Below are 23138 nucleotides of genomic sequence, written 5' to 3' on the forward strand. Positions count from 1 at the left end.
ACCCGCTACTTCCATGTCTGAGCAACTCAGTTTCGTTAAATCAAACAGCAGAGGGGAATTGGAAGCTAGCAAGAACTAACATTAGCGGGGTGATAAAGCACTAGCTACAAACCTCTCCCGAGTAAAAACGAAAGAAAAAGAAAAACACCACTTTAACTTTTATTTTCATGATTTTTCATACACTTAGACTGGCTAAACTCGTTTCTCGTCTTCCACAGTAACAGCCTAGCAAAATTAAAGCACATTTCTTCTCTTTTTTTCTCTGCAACGGTCGCGTAAACGTACCAGCCCCCCAAAGCGGAAAATAAAGACGAGAATAACAAACCTTGGAGCTGAGCACCTCCGTGCTGGACGCAGGGTAAAAGTAACTGTAGTATTCCTAGTAGTATATTGATCCACGTTTTCCTGTGACAGTGGCTGCCTTGGTGGAAGTCTTGTAGCCCCGCCATGCTGCCCTCTCTGCTAGCAGCCTGCCTTGTGTTTCGCTGCGTTGGTCTTTCTTTCTCTCAGCAAGCAGAAGCAGCAGCAGTTCCCTCCCTCTCTCCCTCCCCGCCTGCTCAAGCAGGCTACAGGGACTGCAGCGAGACACGAGGTAGAAAGCCAACAAATACCATTAAAAAATAATAACAAGTCTTTATGCAACCCTACATAAAACTGTAAAGTAGCCGAATACTCGAGGTGAAACAACTGATCAAACGCTGTATTGAATCAAATGCTGATATTTCTGACTAGCTTTAGTTAAGAGCTGCTATTTGATATTAGAAATTAAAACATAGTTAAACTTATCTGCACTTCAACCCTGCTAGAACATCCCCAGAGGGTACAGCTCCCCCTCCCCACTGAATGGCTTTGTACAGAAAAAATAGCACAAAAATTACAATTAAAATGCACTGCTATTAATGGCAATACACCAGGAGATCTCAAGCTGAGTGGCTTATAAAGCATTTAAATGCTATTGTAGATCAGCCGTGATCTGTCAATTTAATATACACGTACTAACAGTAGGTGGAAAAATTGAGATTCTGGAAATACTATCTGTAAATGAGATCTGCTTGGGCTTTATGCCATAGAACATAAAAGTATGACTTACACATGGAGTCAGGGTTCATGTTATAGCATATACAACTAAACTAATAAAAATATTAGTGTCCGGTACAGAGAGCCTTTCACTCTGATTCCTTTTAATCCATATTCTGCTAATGTGTTTGACATTTTTACTACAGATGTATTCTCCAGTCCTGCTACTTTTACTTAGTGTCAGTAAGTAAATGCGTCTAAAACTGCTGGTGGCACAGTATTTCCAAGTGGGAAGTGACTAAATACATTAAACTCTACTTAATTTTAAGATAAATGTTTCATTTCAGGCCAAGATATTTAAAGGAAACTGTGTGTCTTAATCTAATGAGCATACACAGCACTTTAGTAATAATAGGCTAGTAATAATATAATAATGCATAAGCTTTCAAGTTGAGTATTATTAAGATTTTACAGTGTAAAAATAGTCTTCTAATATATTTGCCCCCCGTCCAGATTAATCCTGTGTGGCCTTGGCAGGCAGTTGTATATCAAACAGTAACTTCCCACACCTTGATCTTCTTCAGCAGTAAAAAGCAACCCACACTTTGATTCATAATATAATCGCTTAGTCACAGGGGATATTTCACTTCATTTGTGTGCGATTCTTTTTACTGAGGTGAGATTTGAATGCAGGAATTTTACACTGTTGTACTGGCAGTGTCAGCATGTAAATCGAGAGTTGAAGAAAGTACTGAGGAGCATTTGGAAATGTGTAATAAAATAGAAATTGGCTGGGTTTCAAACTTTCTTCGCAGAAACGTAGGCAAATGCATGTAATAAAAGTCCTTTACACTCCAGTTACACCACTCTGGTTTCAAATGTTCATATGGGGAGAGGGCTAAGTCCTTGTGTCAGTACTGCTCTGTTGGTCTCTTTTCAGGGCCAGGCATGTTTTAACGAGAGAAACTGCAAGCTGCGATTACCAAAAACTGTGCATAGTGTTCTCAGAGTTTTGACAGCCAACAGGCCCGTGAATCACAGTACAGGTTGGGCAGGTACACACATGAATACATTCAGGTTATTCTTGTGTGGGTGTGTCAGCTCCCTCAAACAAAACTGCTGCTAGGCATTTCGACTATTTATTTTGTTCCAGCCTTGCTGTAGTCATCAGTTCATGGACAGCCAGAGACTGGATTAGATGAGTCTTTATCATGCCACTAACTAAATTTACAGTAGTAAAACAGTGTCCTTTAAATTAGTAACTAACATCTGTCTCACATTCATTAATGCAGAAAAACCTTAGAAGAAGAGGCGAAAGATCAGATATTACATTTGCATGTCATTCATTTACTGGAATATAAATGAAACTGATGAGCAAAGCAAAATGAGCACAGAGCTCATTTGAAATTTAAATCAAAGAACCCAGACACATTGGCCTTCTCAACTAGGTCACAGAGTAAACAAGACACACAACTGCCTATTTTGCATCTGGTTTGACAGAAAAAAGGAGCAAAAAAAGAAGGTCAATAGTCATTCTAGACATGTTGTGACAGCAATGATCTTTTTTGATCATCCAGCAAGTGAGTCCTGAAAAAAACAACAAAAAAACAAAACAAAAAAACCCTAAAATTTCAGGGCCGCTTTTGTGAAATTCCAGTGACGATTATAAAAGAAACAAAAACATCAAAGATAACTTGACACTGACCTTTGTAATTATAATACAACTAGGAAAGCATGCCCTGTAATACTCCAGGGAGGGAGAGAGAAAAGGAACATATCTAAGAAAAAGTGCACAAGCATTTGATTCCAAACCATCTGTTTAAACCATACAAACGCGACCACTGGCAACACAAATGCAGTAAGTGTCGATTCCTTTCCATCATCTACTCGGAGCTCTCAGTTTTCATGCAAACAGGTGTCCCAAAACTTTGGCTGCTAGCTTGTGCTCATCACAGGACCCTGTCAGCCCTCACAGCCACTAATGGCGTTTCAGACTCTTCTCTGGTTGCACCAAAGTAACATATCCACAGATGAAGTCCATCTGCCACCGCAAAGTCACTGACATCTGTCCTTATTCAAAATCCACCCGAGGGCGCGAGTGGAGCGCCTGGTGCTTTTATTTTCACTGAAACCCACAGCACAGGAATTAGAAATGCAGAGACCAGGTAGGTAGGTGTCAGAGGCCGAAACACATTACTCCATCGCTGCGTCCGTGACATGCTGGCAGTCAGTCCATGTAGTCAAAATCCTCCGGGATACCAAAGGCTTTATCAATGCGGCTGTTATCAAAGGCAAACTTCTTCTTTGTCCACGACTTTATGGCAAAAACATTGTCTGAGAACAAGAGTAAAAAAGAAACATTAAACACATGAAATATAAATGAAATCTCAATTTACAAATATATACTGTACATTTATAGCAAAAGGAATCTGGACTGCTCATTCAGAAGCAAAGAGAAAGCCGGGTTACTATGACTGGTTAGTGCAGCAGATTTAGATGATCTGTTTTCCCAGTTTTGTGAATATCATGTAAATTTAGGAAACACAAACTGCCCTTAACATTAACAATTTCAAATTCTTTAATGATGTATTTGTATAATCTATATATATATAATATAATATATAATAATCCATTTAACTAACTCAAATTAAATACATCTTGATGTTTTATGGTGGTAAATTCACCCTAAAAGCCTCATGTGAAAAAAAAAGAAAACATTTTATAGATACCTGCGTCCTATTCTTAAATAATAGCAATAAAAATAACAGTTTCACTAAAAACAAAATGTCTATTTCAGGAAAACATTTTAGCAGCTGAAGCTCTGAAGTCTCCAGTTTCAAAAGCAGAACAACTTCCTGCAGACTAACAACTGATCAGGCGCTTAAGCCAATGAACGTTGGCTTGCACTTTTAGCGATGCCTTTCACTTCACTTCTGGAGGATTCGTTTTTACTGTTCTCCAGTTTTGATATGACAAGCGATTAAATGTGTCGAGGCTTGTGTGGGCAGCCGCAGACAATTCATGAGCAGGCCAACATACAGCAGCAGTGTTTTAAAAACAAACAAGGTGTGCAAAGTTGCAGCTACTTTTTCCACGAAACCTTCAAAATTTGGCTTTGCTGTGTTGATTTGAGTGTTTAGCCACAAACCCTGACCAGACCTAGTAAAATAGTAGCATTCGCTCTAAAAGCATAACATGAGAACTTATATAGCTCGTAGTAAAAGACGTTACTGTGCAAATTCAACAGCTGCGCTGCGAGGAAACACTTATGCATGTTTGTTTCATACTGTCCAGCTCAGAAAAGAGAAGTACTAATCGTGAATGAGGCAGAAATGACTCACTTTTTTTTTTTTTAACCGAGCTTCCTTCCATGAAAGCAAAGCAAAAGCTCTCCAACCAAAACTGACAACACCACTCTGTTGACCTGCAGCAGGCAATGTTGATCTAAAGAGTCAAAAGACCGCAGGCATCGATGGCTACCATGATCCCTAAAGGTCAGCTGTGTCCAAGGTTACCACTCAAGTCAACAAACGTACACTCAGAGCATAAGCGCGGACTACTTAGAGCGACAGCTGGACTAGAAAGCGTCTTCACAGATTTCACTTTAATGCACTTTCACGTGCATGAAACAGTAATCAGAGATAAAGTCCGACCGCTGTCATCCAGCTTTTTTTTTTTTGGACTAACCAGAAATTTCAAACAGAAAACAGTAAACCAAGGTCAATCAACAGTCAGCAGTCCAAAATCCACAAATAGTGACTACAAAATAAAACAACTCTCACTTTATAAACAAGCGCTACAACCACATATTGGGCATTTTATGTTCTTGCAGCTTAAATCCAGACCATTAAATGTCTATATATATATTTAAAAAGAAGAAAGAAAAGAAATTAGCAGACTCACCTGTCCATCTGGAAACAGCTTCTTTTGCTATAACATTTGATTTTTCTGCAAAATAAAATTTTGGATTAGTATGTGCATCCAACTAGTCAGTAACCACTTATATAGAGATACAAAATAAGTGACCCCCGGTGCAAAAGCACACAGGTTTGCAGCTGGAAAGCATTTAAACGTTTTTTTCAATGCATCTAATGAACACCCAACGAAGTCATTACAATGACATCACTCCAAGTTTTGCTTCAGCATGTCATTAAAAGTGTCATGTTTGCACTGTTGCTGCAGGTGCTGTTGAGGTGTGTTGTTTGCGCTGAGTACATTTAATAACCTTTGTAACATGTTTTGAATGCTATTTCCTATGATTTGTTTCTTATGACCTTTGGTGTTTGCAAGCAAGGCTCACACACTGTGCAACAAAATGCTTAATGTGAAAACGTCAGCTGACACGGAGGAAGTCTAGTTGATTATATAAAACTGGGAAAAACGCTGGAAAAAAAAAGAAAAAAAAAAAAAGAGGAAAATAAGCTTGCAACACAAGCACAAATGAAGGCTTGCAACAAACCATCCCCTCTGAGGAGGAAGTGGTGGTCAGGGATGTGATGGTTGCGTGGCCACAGCTGTGCTGTATGACTAAGTGGCGGTATCCTATTAAATTAAAGTGGACACTAACCTACTCATCCCCTACAGCTACAGCGGCGCTTGAAAGAGCGCTTTATACTGTAAAAAAGTAGAACGGAGCTGAACAATATGTTCCCGCTGGACAGCACTCAGAGAGAAGTTCAGATTAAGCATAAAAACACAGTTAACATCAAGTTTCCACTCCCCTGGAATAATCACATCATATTCAAGTAGTACAAAAAATAATGATAACCTTTTTCACAGACATTAATCTGGCTGCTGTATGAGTGTGAATTGTTCTACAACAGGCTTGAATCCAGCACAAATTATTTCAGTCCAACAGCTCTGGATAGTTTCTCTCCGATCTGAGTTTCTCTTCCTTCTGGAAGCTTGAAAATGTTCAGCACCAGTAAAACATCCGTTTGGATCACCAGAACAAACACTGCTCGTGAGGACCATTTCAACACTTAACTGATATTGCGTAAAAATAAAATTGAATTTCTCCAGAAACAAATCTGAGTAGGAAGTGAATTAATTCAACAATTGCTGACTCAAAGTTGGAGAACCTGATTTCACTTTATGGTTAAAAGTGTGTAGCTAAGCGAAACATAGCTGCTGGGTGCAAGGTAGAAACGTTTCACGCATCGACTGACAAGGCTCACAGACGCACCACTTTTTATTTTCTTAAATACTTAACTTATTTTTCTTTATCTAGCAGGACCCCTGCTCACTAATCAACAGAAAACGGTTAACTGTAGATAAACAAGGTAAAGTAATAGAATTTTTTATCACCCTTGTCTGGATATTAAGATGGGACCTAATGCCAAATAATATATAAAATGTTTAACATAATTAAAAGTTCTGCACTTTGCTTTATGTGCCACAAAGCAACATAGGAACCTTTATTACAATACATAGAAGAAACAGAAAAGATGATCCCCCCAAAAATCTTCTTTGTTAAAAATAAATAAAAATCATAGTTGTAATTACCTATAAGCCCACTAATAAATCTGTACTTGTCTGACTTCCTGTTACTGTGGTTACATATAAAAATGCTGATTTCTTTGCCTTTACTCTGTCTTGTGGTTTGCAAAGCAGGTTACTTGCAAACTGAACAAAATGAACACACCGATTAAATCCACCCCCACGTCTGGTTAGCTGTGGTGCGTCCTCTGCTGCATGTGGTGCAGACACTGGTGGAGGATTATAAACGATGGAGCTGGAGCTGCTAGCACACCGATAGCCTAAATATCTGTTAGGCTGACATTAATTATTAGTATTGGCCTATTTAAATACAGTCTGGGCTCAATTACACTGGAATGGTTTCTGTTGGGCTATTTAATGGTTTCATTCAAAACTTATTGGTATCTATGGGAGTGGCAACCATTGTTTAACATGCAGAGACAAGAAGGCACGAAAGCTTTGTTTTTGGCCAAGTTGCATTTATTGTTAGTACCTAGTGTTTGTTAGTGTTTCTGTCACTTGGCTGCTAGCTTGGTAAATATGTGGAAAGGCATGTTGTGTTTAGGTAAGTCGTGCTGAAGTTAATGGGGCAAACTTACTTCTGGTACTTCAGCATTCTTGCACATCGCCTAACTTCCTTTATAATTTCTAACTTTCTAATTTCTCTTTTCTAATTTTCCTTATTCCTACAACTCCTTTACTACAAATCAAAGAAAGAAAGAAAGAAAGAAAATAGGCAAATAATGGTTCACAGGTGAATAATAATCCTGTCAATAACAGCATGGACAACGCCCTTGAAGATATCTAATGAGCCTACATGTGCACAGCTATCACATATGCAGGAACAAGTCTGAGCTCATTCTGCAAGTTCAGTCTGATCCTCTTGAGCAGCAGACATTACATAATATCATACAGCTGGATACTGCTCTCGCGCTTTACTGATGGTTATCTGTTAACAAAGCTCTCTGTGTGGTAAACTTGACAGTAAAAGACACAAATAAGATCTGTAGACAAGTGGCAACAGAAAAGTAGAAAAAAAGAATTTAACTGTAATGGCGAGCTAGTTTGCTCTCAGTCCGCCTGCTGAACTGTTTTGTGTCAACATCACTACGATCTGTGTGAGATGTACTCATAATGATCCATCTACAAAGAGTTCAGATAACTGGCCTTACTCCATCCTCCTTTAAATGCACCACTGATGGTATAACTATTGTTTTACATATTAAAATATAAATAATATTTATTGCTCCTGAAGCAGGTAAAATATCATTTAAGGAGGAACTATGTGCTAAAACCTGTGTTGTAAACACAATCCTAGTCATTTATGATCAAAGTGACTTTCTCAGCAACATTTAAACTGCTTGTTTTATCCTGATTAACTTTGTCTTTCTGCTCAGATTTGAAAATTTGACTCAGCTTCAGTTCAAATCATTTGTGCATTGTAACGCAACATACCAGGGGTGACACCATGGTCCATTTCATACACTACCCAAAATAAGGTTTCTAAACCAGCATGTGAAGGCGAGCAAGCCCACAACGTGGTTGTGTTGCCTCTTTACAAACAACTCCAGACTCCCTGTGCTTTGGAGAGAGTCTGAGAATTCATGAAGTTCAATTTTGCTGGTTTTGAGATGTGAAAGTAACTGCACAACCATTTTCAAGCACTGACTGCAGTGCTGCTGATCTGAGTAAAATCAAACAGAGAGGTGTTTTTGTCCTTTAAATAAAACAAGGACAAGATTTTTAAAAGCTGCCTAGTTTAAAACAATCCTTCATTAAATTTATTAAACATTATGGCCTTTATGATAGCAAGATTTACCGTCTACTAAACAGAGATAACACAAGAAGCCCACGCCATTTGGTGACTTCAAGCAACTATGAGGGGGACGACACACACACACACACAAAAAGACAAAAATGAAACCAGTAATGAAACCAGTGATAACACGAAGTGGGCAGGCCATTAGATAAACGTGTCCAGGACGAAGGTGACAAATACATTTGAAGGTTACCTAGGCAACTGAAGGCCAGAATGCAGCTAGCTACAAACTGTCAGCTTCAAAGCGACATGCGGTGAGCGAATTGCTGCCTGTGTGGACTCACCTTTAACATTTGACTGTACTCTGACAATAACACTATTAATTCAATCAATCATTTTTTATAAGCACATTTAAAAACATTTTAAAACGCAGATTGACCAAAGTGTTGTCTACTTACACAACAAGTACTATAAAAGGGATTTAACACCAATTCATTTTCTCATCAATCAGTAATGTGGTCAATGAAATGTCAGAGAAAACTTTTCCATCATTATTTTCTTTTCAATAAAATAATTAATCTGTATTAGCACCATCCTTCTAGATTACACAAAAATTGTTTTAGTTAAGGATAATTTATACTAGAGATGTAAGACAGAAAGAGGTACTATTTTACAGGCCGATGGTTAAAGTGGTGTCCTACCACAGCTGAATACGTCTGTAATGGCGATACTGCCGGTCGGTTTAGTGACTTGTGCCAAAGTAATTTGTAAGTTTTGGAAAACACCTCAAACTCAGATACTGAAAACGTGGACTGAACAAATGATGCAACACTGTTGCCTGTCAGAATATGTTGGGAAGGCTTAACTATAACACTGAGATTATCATAGAGCAATGGGACAGTAACGATGAGTTCATATCCAAAGACAAAATGAAAACATAACTTGATATGAAGCAGACAGTGTGTACTGGACATCTGGCAAATGAATATTACCCAATAATAAAGTACAAATTGCCTCATATACCTCAGTCTGTATCAGCGCCTTTGACCTGCCCTGTTTTGATATTTTAAAAAATAACTCAATAAAAATTCTCAATTATAAGCAAAACAAAGAATTGTTACTTTTCAAACACAAATTTTGCTTCAACATTGACCATAGTTTGGCTCAAATGTAAAACGGCTGCAAATTCGACATTTTAGGTTACATGCAACGGCAGCAATGATGCCTCTCCATCTCATTTCAGGTAGACTGGTCATAAGTAATGTGCACGGTCATGTGGCCATCAGTACACCACAGTGTTGTCACGGTGGAGTGGAAAAAAACTGGTAAGCTGGGAGGTGCAGGTAAACAGCCCAGATATTTGTCTGACACCACCACCAGTCATATGAGCAGATAAAGGAACACACCTCCCATATTGCAGGTCAGATGTAGCATGAAAACAAAGCACTGTCAGATTTTTGCAATACTATCAATAGCTGTGTCTGTTTGTGGTTCCCTTGTGTAAGGGGTGTGTAACAGCCAGCAAAGGACTCCAAGGCCTTCATATTTTAAAAGCTTTTTAATACCAGCCCTGTGAGCTGACCGCTCGGAGGTAATAAGGTTCATTTGGCTGCAATAAAAACTTTCAAACTTCTGCGTCTGCAAGAAGAGTTACACTTTTCAAACTTACCTAACTGCAACAACTTAACCAGTCTGAGGTTTATATCTAAGAAAGTATATCCTGAAAGCAAGGTGAGTGGCCACTTGTGACCATTTTTCACTTCCTGAGTCTCTTAATTTGAACCGTGAGAATGTTTGACCCTGCAGCTTGACATGTTTGCGCTCAGCAGTACACTCACTGGTGTCTCGCGCAGCAGGTACACACCCAACAACCTTGTTTAAGCTACTTGGCACAGTAAGATTAGCTGAATCCAACCGTGGTAGCTGCTGAAGAACATCCTTTGCAAACAATAGAAAGTTGGTTAGTAATAATGCGGGTGTTTTTCCTTCTACATTAATCATGAATGCAGTTAAGCAGCACCTGACGAGCACAAAGGACCCGCTTTGACCCATCTTCATTGCCAAAAGGAAATACTTCCCTTTAGCTCTACAAACCTGATACCAGTGAGTTTAGGTGAACACGGAAATAAAGATTTAAGCTAATTGCCAGTCTGAGGAGCAGCAAGTATTTCCAGTTTTAGTCTGCAGAGACCAACAAAATAAAAGAAATAAAAAAATAAATGGAGCCAGCAACTACAGTAATGTTGGCGACAAAGACATGGAGAGTACAACTGTTTATATTTTATTTTTTAAAAATTGTTGCAAGTGTACACAAGCACACCTACAAAAGCAATGAGATAATCAACTGCACTCATTTCGCCTGGGAGGTTTTAATGTTATGGCTGATTGGCACATTTCTTAGGTCACTATCTTTTCTGAGAAATGTTCCCAACATCTGTTAAATGCATTTGAATGCACCTTATTTAGGGCTATTAGTAAATGGGTGAGGAGGACATTTCAAGGCTGGGAAATCCCACTTATAACATTGACTTGATGCTATTGACAAATGCCAACTGCTGTGCAGCACTGATGACCAGAGGTGCTTTCTGCCACCATTTCCATTAATGTAGCCGTCTCTGTGCTGAACAGATGAACAGTTTTCATATCTGCCAACTGCACCAGAGTCTTCTTTGTATCTCCCCGATGCCTGACACCGCGTGGGAGGCTTCGCTGAAACAATACGGCTCCTACGGCACAATTTTGAGTTTATTATCTGGTGTGAAACCATTTATCCACATTAGGCTGAACGCTACAGAAGCTGCTCGGATGCTTATGCGTCTTGGATGATACCCAACTCCTTTTAATAAGAGATCCTCGCTGGATGCAAAACAGTGCCATCTGCATTCATAAGCCCTGTGATGCTAGGAAGCAGCATCTGATTGAATCTTGTTAAATAAACATTAATTTAATAACCACACATGTGCTGACTTGGTCGAAACATGCTTTACACTTTATATTCCTGTGTTAACTTAACATCTAGTGATGTAGCAGTTTGTAATCCCACAGATTAGAAAAATCAAACTTCTTTTATCACATCAAATATGACTTCGCCAGCATAGGTCAGATTCACATTTGGATATTTAAAGCTTCACATGGGGCTCCATCCCTCCCATGAGTAACTGTAGGTGATACGATTGATGCAATAATTTAAAAGTGACCTTTTTTGAGAAACCAGTAGGTCTGCAGCTGTACTCACTCATCTCCTCGATGACCTCAGGGTCACACTCTCTGTACTTCTCCAGCTCGGCCTGCAGCTGTGTACGCTCCTCTCTCAGAGCCTGCAGCTCCTTCAGCAGAGAACTTCTTTCCTTCTGCAAAGACAAACAGCGATTTCACATGCTCAGTGCATTAAAGGGATGATATTCATTTTATTTCACTGGTTTAGGTTTGAATTTTGTATACTTACTGTATCCTGGCGCCCCACTTTCGCTTTTTCGACCGCTTTCTCTAGAGATGTTTTCCGCTGCTTTGCTTCAGAAATCTTTAAAGTACAACAGCATCACGTTAAAGCTTTTCTTACAGTACTAATCAGCAGATAACTGAGATTTTCCTGAATTGTGATATAAATAAAAGGGAGCTGGCTTTTATTCTAACTTTAAATTGCACCTCATCATTTTCCACACAGTCGACACTTTACTCTCGTCCTTCCACTCAAAACATCAAGCATTGCTGCAAAATCTGTCTGATGATCTCAGTGACCAAATGCTGTGATATCACATAAACAGCGCTATATTGTCACCACGTGCGGTACAACCAAACATCGTCATTATTTAGTGAGCGCTTGCTGCTTAAGATCTGTCCCAGAAATCTGGTGGCTAATGTTCTCTGAGGAGCCGCCACCCTCACACCATCTGTCAGCTGTGAAACAGTCGAAGGAAGTGGGTCATCAATGAGGACGACACGGTGGTGAACACAAATCTCACATAAATTAATACCATGATTTTTATTATTAGCTACAACTGGGGATCATTTTTAAATGTGGATTTTTTTTTAAATGACATAGCTAACAAAAGAAAACATACATAATACTGATACTAACTATAAAAGGCATTTTTAGTGCCATTTCTTACCATCTAAATGAACCAGGATTGGTGATATGGGACAGATACATCAAAAAATGTCTGAGTTAAAATTTCAGACTTTAATCTTTAATTGGTTTTGAGATATTCGTGTCCAAAAATTGCCTCAGATTTCAATGTGCAAAGAAAATTGCCTGAAAGTGGGTCAATGGACCATTAAAAAAAACAAAAAACAAAACACCTATATCTTGAAATGCATAAGATATATAAAGCTACAATCATTATATATGTGCAAATATATTTGGACCATAAGATTTGTATTTGATATTGTATGTAGCCACAGTTGCCCTGGGGCACACTGACAGAGGCGAGACCTACAACTAAGATATAAAACAAACTCTGACAAGCTTCCTGTTTAATCAGCAGCTCATTTGCATTTTATTCCCATTTCTTTTTTGACCCTCTATTAGCAGAAGTGTCTTCCAGGCACTGTTGACCTCATTTGTTGACCTTATTACTGTAAACTGCGAGGCAGAAGTACCCAAGTATCATCCTGTGAAACCAAAATCACCCCTTCTCATTTTTTGCTGTGGCGCTTATGCTTGATGCGACCTTTAATTGGAAATCAGACTAGAAGGGACTGAGCTCACCTGTTTTTGCAGCTCCTCCAGTTTGTGGTTGCGAGCGTGTAAGGCTTTACTGGGAAAGGCCCAGTAATAGTTGGATGTACCTACTCTCTCACAGTCCACCATGTTGTCATCGACAAGGCTCTGCAGCACTTCCTTCACAGTCATGGGAGCTGAAATCAGCAGAGCACAAACATTAAAATGGTGTTTATTTCTCCAGCGCTCAACTGCACACCCGTGGATTTCATGCCATTTGAGTACGATGCTTTCTCCTGATTTAAAACTGAGTTATGGCCCGTACAAGCTAGGCAGTCTGTAGCCTTTATATCTGTAAATATAAAACACATCTGATGCTGGGATTGACAGTGCACTCTGCAGAGGACTTACAAGTAAGGTCCCACTTTTTACTGCTGGAAATGTATGCTGCTCAAATTACAAAACTCAAACCCACACATCTGCAGCCTATCTGGCTGTTTCATACAGATCTGAGTGAACGCTGCATGAGAGGATGTAACAGAGCACAAGCTACATCTTGAACAGTGTCAGCGGTGAAATGTGCTCCTCCTACACGCTTTGCTCCACTGTTTAACTAAAAGAGCTTATCTGCTGAGAGGATGTAGATCCAGCAGCAGAAAGAATTGGATGGAAAATGGGGAACACTCTGGATGGATTAACCAAAGTCCATAAGTGCTCGTTTCTCTTTTTTTACCTATAAGATTCAAGCAGCTTCATCCTATTCTGACTCCTATGTATATTATTACCGCTCCCCCCCCCCATTCATCTAGCCCCTTTTGTCACATTTCCAACCCTTCTACAGGAAAGCGTCCCCCACAATGTAAATCTCTTATTGCCCCTTCCCCCCATGACGCAATAACAGGGGTCAGAAACATGTGCTTTTAATCATGGCAACAAGATCCAGTTTCTTTAGATTAATGTTGTGTCCATTTCAAAACAGAATCTCTCCTTTGTTCAGTCAAACACGCTCAAGAATTTCATTCTTCAAGACGATTTAGCACCTAAAAATCTAATTTTGTATTATTAGAAATTTTGCCTCAACCATCAGAAAGTCAGGCTGCAGAACCAAAAGCTTCCGAAAGCCTCTGAACTAAATGATTTCTGCTACTGATAGGTTTGGTTCTGCTTACACACACTAAAGATGGCAATAGCCCCATCCTGGTTGCCATGGCAATTCTGTAAGCATGTCACCACAATGTTTTTAAGAATTCATAAATGTGCAGTGCACGCTGATGCTGTTTGTCCTTATGGTATTTAATTATCTCCATCTATTTGTCATTTTTCTGTCATACTCTAATTCTCCTTTCCATTAATCATGCCTGGACCAACACACTGGTCAGTTTTCTATAATTTTGGATATCAGTCTTGCACTAATAACATTTACGGGTCACTTACAAGACTCAATTTAATTCAATTTTATTCATATAGCACTAAATCACAAGAACGGTCACCTCAAGGTAAGGTAAAGACTCTACAATAATACAGAGAAAACACAAGTGGAAGCATTTGGTGACAGTGGGAAGGAAAAACTCCCTTTCAACAGGAAGAAACAGGACAAAAGACACACTGTGGAATAGAGACAGATAATAATAATAACTACTGACTGGTGTGTAAACGCAATGAAGGGAAAAAAAGATCAGTGAAGAAGAAACACAAATTGCATCATGGAGAGCCTAAACCTACTGTAGCGTAACGAAGGGAGGATTCTGGGTCACCTGATCCAACCCAATCTATACACTTTATTAAAAAGGAAACTTTGAAGCATAATGATTATGAAGTAACATTAATGCAGAGACAGGCACAAGATCTGATTGTGCATGCCTCTTGTGCATCATTGTGAGTTGCTCAGCTCACTTTAAAAAAAAAAGAAGAAGAAGAAGACGACGACGAAGAAGAAGAAGAGCCCGCTAACTCTAACACTTTGGTGTGAGACACCCGCTTTCGACCCATCTCACTCTGCCTAAACTAACCACACACGCATTAAGAAGAAGTCTCAAAGTGAGACCTTTATGGGGAAATAAATATGATACAAATTGGCAAAAGTCAGGCTTTGTCTACATTCAACACACAGATTGTGCTGCTTTAGTTGAAGAAGGTGCATGCAGATCATTCCAAAATATATATATATATATATAATATAGTCAAATATTTCCTTAACAAGACTCATCAGAAATGACAAGAGCCTACATTTTGATAAAACAGTAACTGAAGATGTGTTTGTTGCTTCCAGCTGTTTCCTTTTCCTCTGAGTTTATTACAAACCAACATCACAGCAGCAAGATCACCTCATGAGCCATCTGGCTGAATGAAATATGAGGCTATTCTGGTAAGTGGATATATATACAAACAAAATCAGAAGAAAGTCTGGTCTAGGAAAAATAAGAGTGAAGTCTCAACCAACCTTTAAACTGAACTACTGTAACAGAGGACTCAAAGCACTTCACCCAGTCACACACACACACACACAGTTTTTTTTCTAAGCCTGAGCACTTTGACTAATATTCACACACAGAAGCTTCATATTTTTCACTCACACTCCAATCAGCTAACACTTTGACATCCAGACTAGTGGAGTCAGGGATCAAACCACTGACCTTCCGATTGGAGCTGTTGTTCTTTACTCACCTATGCCTTTTGACTTGGGGGCAATCTTCTCAATGTCTTTCAGCTGAAACACATCTTTCTGGGAAGAGAGCACAAGAACATGTTCCAGGATTTAAAAAACAAACAAACAAAATAAAAACTACAATATCACAGAGAAAGAAATTATTTAAAACTATTACGTCTCAAAGAACTGCTTCTGGGTGGTAACATAAATAACATTTGCATTAACAGAAAATAAATTGATTTTCTGGATATTTTAGTTTGTGGTTTATCCATGTTAAGGACTGCTTAAGTATCTCATTTTCTGCACTTTTTTATTGCCGATTTAAATGTTGAAAACCAAGTTTCTAACTCTATATTATGGTGCATGAATTTAAACATTGAATCAAACACGTCATCTGCTGCCTGGGGGTGGGGGGTATGTTTAGTCAGGGGATGTATTACATCACGCATGTATAATGGTTGAAAATAATCACATAACAGCAATGACCAGTATGAATAATAGGACACACAGTAGGACAGAGCAGTGGGGATATGGAGGCTGGGTCACCTGCGATGGTAAAACTCACAGAGTCAAAGAAAATCTCCATCATGCGAGTTCTCTTCTCCTCCAGACTTAGTCCTTTCTTCTTTGACTGTAACAGAGGGTTAATGTTATCAATCTATATCTGAGGCACTGAGTTACTAACAGTTATTATTTACGAGTAACAAGGAGCCAAAGGTAATAGAGATTAGAAGAATGACCTCTTGAAATCTTTCATCTAAACAAGTTGCTTATATATTCAGTGGTTCACTGTGAAGTAACTAAATGAAATAGACAGCTAGCAGGGGTATGACTGGTCCAATGACAGGTAATGTAAAGTTTGTAGCCGTTTACCAAATGTATGATGTGAAATAATAAATGCTGCTTTGTGAAAGTATCGTTAGCGATAGGGTATAAGCTTTTACTCTTTAACATGCTGCTGTAGCACAATCATTTCCCTTGTGGGATCAATAAAGTAACTGTCTATTTATCTAAGCTATAAGCTAGCTTACAAATGATAGCAAACAACTACGTAAACGCCGGTGGTCTTTACAGGAGGTACAGTAGGTTAAGGTGCGCTTCTGCTTACCATTTTCAATGTAGAGTTCACCAACAACGACCACTAAGATTAACGTTTTAGCCACCTGAGGGTAACACAGGGCTGTTGTAAAGTTTTTAATGTAAAGAAGAAAGATTAGGCGACATATAAGCAGAGCGGGGACGCAGAAGTAGCGAATTTCCCGCGGAAGGCTGTGACGTACCAATGTTGCGTTTATGGAACTTCAAAACTCGCCAAGTCACCAGATGTTTTTTGTGTGCTTAGAGTTACTGTCTGTTTGATAGAGATACAGCATCAATAATAATTCCAAAATTCTGAATGCATTCAAAATATTTACTGTTAAATTGAAGCACTACTTTTACACTCCCCTAACTCTCTCAATCCTGATTTACCAATAAAAAACTAACAGTATCCGGATTACGAGTGCTTATGAAGGCAGCATTGGGGAGGAGCACTGTTTTTTGACTTCCGCTTATGGCTTTATAGCGCCCCCTGTCGTCTGATGAAATAAAAGGCCAAAGCAGACAGCCCTGAGCAACAAAAACCTATGGTCAGAAATATCCACACCCTGGCTTTCCTTGGGCGGTTCCTCTAAAAGGGGCGTTTGTTGAGTAGACTTAAAGGCTTTATCTGCAGTCAAAGACTAAAAACTGTTTGGGGCCATAAGATTAAAGTGATGTGCAAATATTTTTGAAATTACTAGTGTCATTCTTTATTTATCATATCTATCTAAATCCAGCTTATTGCAGCACATGTATTACACACAAAAGCACTATCATTCATTTCTATGGGCACTTTAATTCCATTTGGCATTACAAATATAAACAGGACAATGGAAAACAAACAATTTACAAGATCGTGTAGAAAATCGATGACCCGATTCTGGATAACAAATAATGACAGTTGTGTGCTTGAAGACAAACAAGGCTTTCTAATAGGAACACAGTGCATTATCACTTAACGTGCACCTCGACTGCCAAACTTTCTATTGCTGATTGTGAAGGTAGACAAATTATGTGTTGCTAAAACACAATCTGTTAGTCACTCTATAGATTTATCTGAAGTTATAAGAGCACATGGAGGAGTGACGGTGATCGCAGTTCTGCACCTCTACTTTCAGTGTGATGAAGAAACCTTTCAATCGAAACTTAATAGGATGCATCCTGCCGAGTTCATTCCAAGTATTTAGCTTTTCATTCAAATTCTGCAACTCGAGGGGTCTGCACACGATCACAGCAGAAATGTTAAGAGGCATCATACACAGCAGAAGCATATCAGGTGGCTTATGTTTGGTACCCTTAATTCATACAGTCCCACTTGTCAGCATACTGTTTTTTTTTTATTCCAAGTGATGACACAGCTCACTGAAGAGCTTTCACATTCAAATAGAAGTGAAACAGCGTCTCTGTTAGAAGGTGTTCAGCTGGAAACTGTTTCATACGCACAGTTTAACGTGTTTAAGTAAAAACCGCATGCACAAAAACATCTTAATCATGCTCTTAAATACCCTGCTATACCTACAGAGGGTGGAACACTTTTATAGTGAAGAGGCAAAATGTAAAAACCCTTGAGAGCATTTAGCAGGAAGCTGTAGTCACTGCTGCTATAGATGGAATTTCATTATTTCTCAGGTGACTAAGGTACCTTTTACTTTAATTATGACTTTACTTAATACAGCCAGTGATTTGAGAAACAAGTGCAAAAGTATTTATTTATTTATTTTCAGTTTCTGCCATGTGGCAGTTCAAAGCTCTACCATGTGGACCGCGTTAAAGCCTTTTCAAATACTCCACATTAAGATGGAAGGTGAACGAGGTCTCAAGTGAGCACCAATCAGCAGCAGCCATTCGTGTAGGTCAGAGGTCATCTCGCTTCCCTCGCACCACTAATAAAGTCTCTCGTGTTAGTTTGGGGAGGGAGAAAGGTCAAACAGATGGCACAATGACAGCAAGATTCAAGAGTGGTGAGGGGGGGGGGGGGGAGTGCAAAAAACTTCCAGTTGCTCCGTACTACTGCATGTTTGTACATATGTACACTGTACAGGCTTTGTGTCGAGTGGCTACTGCAGGTAGCGGTAGACTTTGAAGCAGTGGTTGCCAGAATCGGCGACCACGACGTGTCCGTCTGAAGTGAGCGCCAGTCCCTGCGGGCCGTAGAGGGGGTCCGCTGACGTGTTGATGTAAGAGAGGAATGAACCGCTGCCATCAAACACCTGAGAGAGAGAGAGCAATATCATCACTGCTGGAAATCAGTGTTTCGTTCATTCTTTTTGCGGAAAATACAACACACCTAGTTATAAAGTTGAAAGAAAAAAAGAATGATTTCATGAATATGGATGATGTAGTGACCAAAATAGTTTTTAGGAAGAAACAATTGTTGCCTTGTATTGTTTTAACCCTTCTGAGACTCAAGCTTTTGTATGGGATAGATGTGATGCAAGAGGTCTGTGAAATACAAGGTGCAGAAAAGCTAAATGGAAGATCTCCATCTGAGGACGCAGGGTCTCAGGAGGTTCAAACACATGTATTTTAGACACCAGTGTGCAGTGATCAGGCCTAACATTATGCCTAATATTGTGTCGGTCCCCCTTGTACTGCCAAAACAAGTCTGACCTGCCGAGCCATAGACTCCATTACACTCCTGAAGCTGTGCTGTGGATTCTGGCACCACGATATGAGCAACAGATCCTGTAAGTCGTGAGGTGAGGCATCAATATATTGGACTTCTTTGCACATCCCGCAGATGCTCGATTGAGATCTGGGGAATTTGGAGGTCAAGTGAACACCTTTGAACTCTTCGATGTGCACCTCAAACCCTCCCTAAACCATTTTTGCTTTGCTAAAAGAGACCACATCGATCTGTGAATGCAGTTTCCATGAAAAGGTTTACGTGGTCTGCAACAATGCTTAGGTAGGTTGTACATGTCAAAGTAACATCCACATGGATGCCAGGACACAAGGTTTCCCAGCAGAACATTGTCCAGAGTATCACACTGCCTCAGCCAGCTTGAATTCTTCCCACAGTGCATCCTGGTGCCAGTTGTTCCTCAGATAAGTGATACGGACACCGGCCATCCATATGATGTAAAAGAAAACCTGATTCAGACCAGATCATTGCTTTGGGGTCCAGCCCAGTGTTGGTGTTGGGGGTCAGCATGGGCAGCCTGACTGATCTGCAGTTATGCAGCCTCATACACAATAAACTGATGCACAGTGTTTTCTGACACCTTTCTGTCAGAACCAGGATGAACTTTTTCAGAATTTCAGTAGTTCGTCTGTTGGATCGGACCTCACAGGCCAGCCTTCGCTCTTCACATGCATCAGTGAGCCTTGGCCACCCATGAGCCTGTCGCTGCTTCACCACTGTTCCCTCCTTGGACCACTTTTAAAGGATACCGGCCACTGCAGACGGGGAACACCCCACAAGAGCTGCAGTTTTGGAAACCCAGTCGTCTAGTCATCAAAATTTGTCTCCTTATCAAACTCACTTAAATCCTTACACTAGCCCATTTTCCTTCTAACAGATTAACTTTCAGAACACTTCCTCCGTAATATATCCCGCTAACAGTTGCCATGATGAAGAGATAATCAGCGTTATTCACTTCACCTGTCAGTGCTCATAATGTTATACCTGATCAGTGTATAAATATACTATTAATGGTGTTTTGGTAACATTTCATAAGCCATTATGAGGCAAGATTGTAATGTTTGATGCCACTTAATGAAAAAAGAGAAACAGAAGTTTGTATTAACCGATTCTTCGAGGAGTAGAAATGATTCATTCTGCGTACCTGTATCCTGCTGTTGCCCCAGTCGGCTACTATGATGTTTCCATTGACGTCCACCGCCACTCCTGTGGGGGCGTTGAACTGGCCATTGCCTTCACCATTGGAGCCAAATTTCAGCAAGAATTCTCCTTCTGTGTTGAACACCTGCAGTATGGTTTCAGAGAAGCAACAGCAGAGAGAGAACACTTCTTTAAAAAAATAAAAATAAATGAAAAAATGCACTGTTCTAAGTGTAGTTAGTGAAATACACATGTACTACGTCACTTCATCCTCCCTGCAGAGCTGTTCGTTTAAAAAGTTCCACGTCACTGTTATGTCATTCTGAGAAGCTATCAGTGAACATCTGATGACTTCTGCCTCTAGGGGCAAAAACAGTTAGTCTGAGGCTTCCGGTGCAACCAGCACATATTCACATAACAGAACACTGATATCCAGACCAGGACTCACTGTTGTGTGCATCAGGCCTGGTTTACAGTCTGATAAATGCAGTGAGATACATTTAAATAAATAAGAAGCAGATGCTGAGGGATTTGAGACCGTATTCTTAGCCGATGGTTTCCTCTTTTGTTCTTTGCACAGACTGTCTGCTCGGACATGATTGGTCAATACTACACTGACTATAAATGGACTCCGAACTTGTTGGAATGTCATAAAATCCTCGTCCACATGACAAATTTCCCACCTTCGACTGATGAATGTGACAATAGCCTTTTAATGTGAATGATACGAGTAGAAAACACTTTGTAAATCACGTTTTGGTGGCAGCTGCTAACATCTGTATTCCTGTAACACACAGACTGCTCTGGGAGTTCACTTGCCTTGACTGAGTGGTTGTGGAAATCTGTCACAATGATCTCGTTGTTGTTGTTGACAGCAGCAAAGTGAGGGCCTGGATTAGAGAGAGATATGATGAAGAAGATTTCAGATATCATTTGTACAGTTTTGCTTGACTGCGACAAAACAAAAAGTCAGAAAACTCCTACATGACAGGTAGAATAGAGTAGAACTCAACTTTATTTTCATTGCACATGTCACAAGGACATATTTGTGGAGGACATGCAGCTTCAAAAGCGAATTCAGCAACAGACAAAAAAAATAAAAATAAAAGTACACTGATTTTTAATGCTTCAATGTTAGAGCATGACCAAAATATTGGTCAATAAAGTTGGATTGGAAAATATTGATATATCAGTCAGGCAACTGGCCATTTTCTGATATATTGCCATCAACATTTATAATAGCCATAAATCCAACTTTAAAAAGTAAAGAAGACAGAAGCACCCTTTAATCATGCTTTGAGTGTTGCTGTTGCATAGTTTATCCACCAGAGGGCGCTCTGCAACTTCCTTGTTAGCAACAAGCAACCAGCTGATTTGAGGAGAGTTGGGCAGAGCCTGAACAACATTTTTTTAAAACAATAAAACAAAATTATTTTAAACTGAATTGCCATCTAATCATAGTAATAACTCAAATAACTACACGTTATGTACCACATGTTAGGGAAATCTGTTCATGTTTCATGTGTCAGAAAAGAAAAGCTATCAGACGACATATTAGACAAAATATCGGTATCAGTGTCAGTCTTAAAACTCCTACATCTGTCGCTCAGATTAAATGTATGACAAAAAACAAACATACAACCAACTCATAGCATGATTAACGAGACACCATGCTGTTTTAGGGACACTTTCGTTTATAATAATGGACGAATGTGATGGACGAGAAGTTGCTTTTTCCATATTAATGACCCTCATGAGGTCAGTGCGGCTCCTCTTCATTCAGCATGCAGGTTGGAGAAAGACTGAATTGTGTTATCTTGGAGCAGTGCACTGTATTACCATTGAGTGTACCTGCAAACTGCCTGTCACCGTTGCCACGGTTACCAAACTTGGTGACCAGCTTGCCGTTGACCTGGAAGATGAAGACGCAGCAAGACTTGTTGTCGACCACGATGATGTGGCCATTTCTGTCCACCGACACGCCTTTAGGACCCATCAGCTTCCCCGAGCCGATCTTGTTCTGGAGAGATTTTATTTCACGAAGCCACACGTGAGGAAATGAGTACTTACAATCACAAAAATACAAGTAATGGTCAGTATTACTGTTTGCATTAACACATAAAACCCCCGAAGCTGCCTTCTATGTGTTTGCACGTAGACTGAGCGCACACCCTAAGTCCTATTCGGGTGATCCCACTCAGGAAACCAGTGTTTTTAACCTGAAAATCTGCACTCTTTTAACAGAAGATAAGCAGGCTGAAAAGGGGAAGTCAAAACCAGCATGAGTGAGTCTCTTAACGCGTGAGAAATTTGCAAATGAGGTGTGAGAAAGTGTAACCATCTGACTTGAGGACAAAAATCAGTGTGGGCTCCAGTGCACAGCTGCAGTGGCACTGGAGCCCACCCGGGAACATGCCGACTATTGCCGTTCTGAGGAAAAAAAAAAAAAAATCTACTGAACGACCCAGTCCCAGAGATAAATAAAACTCACCTTAAACTTGCCCTCGCTCGAAAAGATGCTGACCCATTTGTTGTCATAGTCCGCGATGATGATGTCGCCGTTGGGGTGCACGGCCACACCTGTCGGCCGCTGCAGCTGACCCGGGGTCCTGCCCCGGATGCCGAAACGACTTCTGAACTGGCCGTCGTTGGAGAAAATCTGGATTTGGTTAAAAAAATAAAATAAAACACTATGTTAAATATTAGATAGTTT

General features: G+C 39.8%; 3 protein-coding genes across 7 annotated transcripts in view; all 3 read right to left on the reverse strand.

Moving 5' to 3' along the window:
• Positions 1-494, reverse strand: part of tmem131l (transmembrane 131 like) — a 31525-nt gene extending 31031 nt beyond the window's left edge. The window contains exon 1 of the mRNA XM_006796137.3: positions 326-494. Coding sequence (XP_006796200.2) covers positions 326-449 — 124 coding nt within the window. The 5' untranslated portion in view covers positions 450-494. The remainder of the gene's footprint in view (positions 1-325) is intronic.
• A 1643-nt stretch (positions 495-2137) lies between these two features.
• On the reverse strand, positions 2138-16893 carry mnd1 (meiotic nuclear divisions 1 homolog (S. cerevisiae)). Its single transcript, XM_006796136.2, has 8 exons — positions 16670-16893; positions 16127-16192; positions 15579-15636; positions 12963-13111; positions 11700-11774; positions 11490-11604; positions 4921-4965; positions 2138-3351 (listed from the first exon to the last, which is right to left on the reverse strand). The coding sequence occupies exons 1-8, from the start codon at positions 16670-16672 to the stop codon at positions 3245-3247; spliced, it is 618 nt and encodes a 205-aa protein (XP_006796199.1). The 5' UTR covers positions 16673-16893; the 3' UTR covers positions 2138-3244.
• A 524-nt stretch (positions 16894-17417) lies between these two features.
• Positions 17418-23138, reverse strand: part of trim2a (tripartite motif containing 2a) — a 38255-nt gene continuing 32534 nt past the window's right edge. For 4 of the 5 annotated variants that reach the window (XM_087841656.1, XM_087841654.1, XM_087841655.1 and 1 more), the window contains exons 8-12: positions 22917-23084; positions 22265-22445; positions 21245-21315; positions 20430-20570; positions 17418-18851 (exon numbers count right to left, since the gene is read on the reverse strand). In XM_087841656.1, the coding sequence (XP_087697782.1) occupies positions 18699-18851; positions 20430-20570; positions 21245-21315; positions 22265-22445; positions 22917-23084 (714 nt within the window). In that variant the 3' untranslated portion in view covers positions 17418-18698. The remainder of the gene's footprint in view (positions 18852-20429; positions 20571-21244; positions 21316-22264; positions 22446-22916; positions 23085-23138) is intronic. The other variant, XM_087841658.1, reaches the window with a different exon arrangement.

The sequence above is a fragment of the Neolamprologus brichardi genome, chromosome 6 (assembly GCF_056152115.1).
Source record: "Neolamprologus brichardi isolate AB-2024 chromosome 6, ASM5615211v1, whole genome shotgun sequence".
NCBI classification, from domain to species: Eukaryota; Metazoa; Chordata; class Actinopteri; order Cichliformes; family Cichlidae; genus Neolamprologus; species Neolamprologus brichardi.

Bases quoted from the DNA above. Each gene is read 5' to 3' on its own strand.
- mnd1 (XM_006796136.2), bottom strand. The intron at 11,605-11,699 runs GTAAGTATACAA...TTGTCTTTGCAG, and splicing joins AAGTGGGGCGCCAGGATACA to AAGGAAAGAAGTTCTCTGCT. The intron at 4,966-11,489 runs GTGAGTACAGCT...TTTATTTTGCAG, and splicing joins TGAGGTCATCGAGGAGATGA to AAAAATCAAATGTTATAGCA.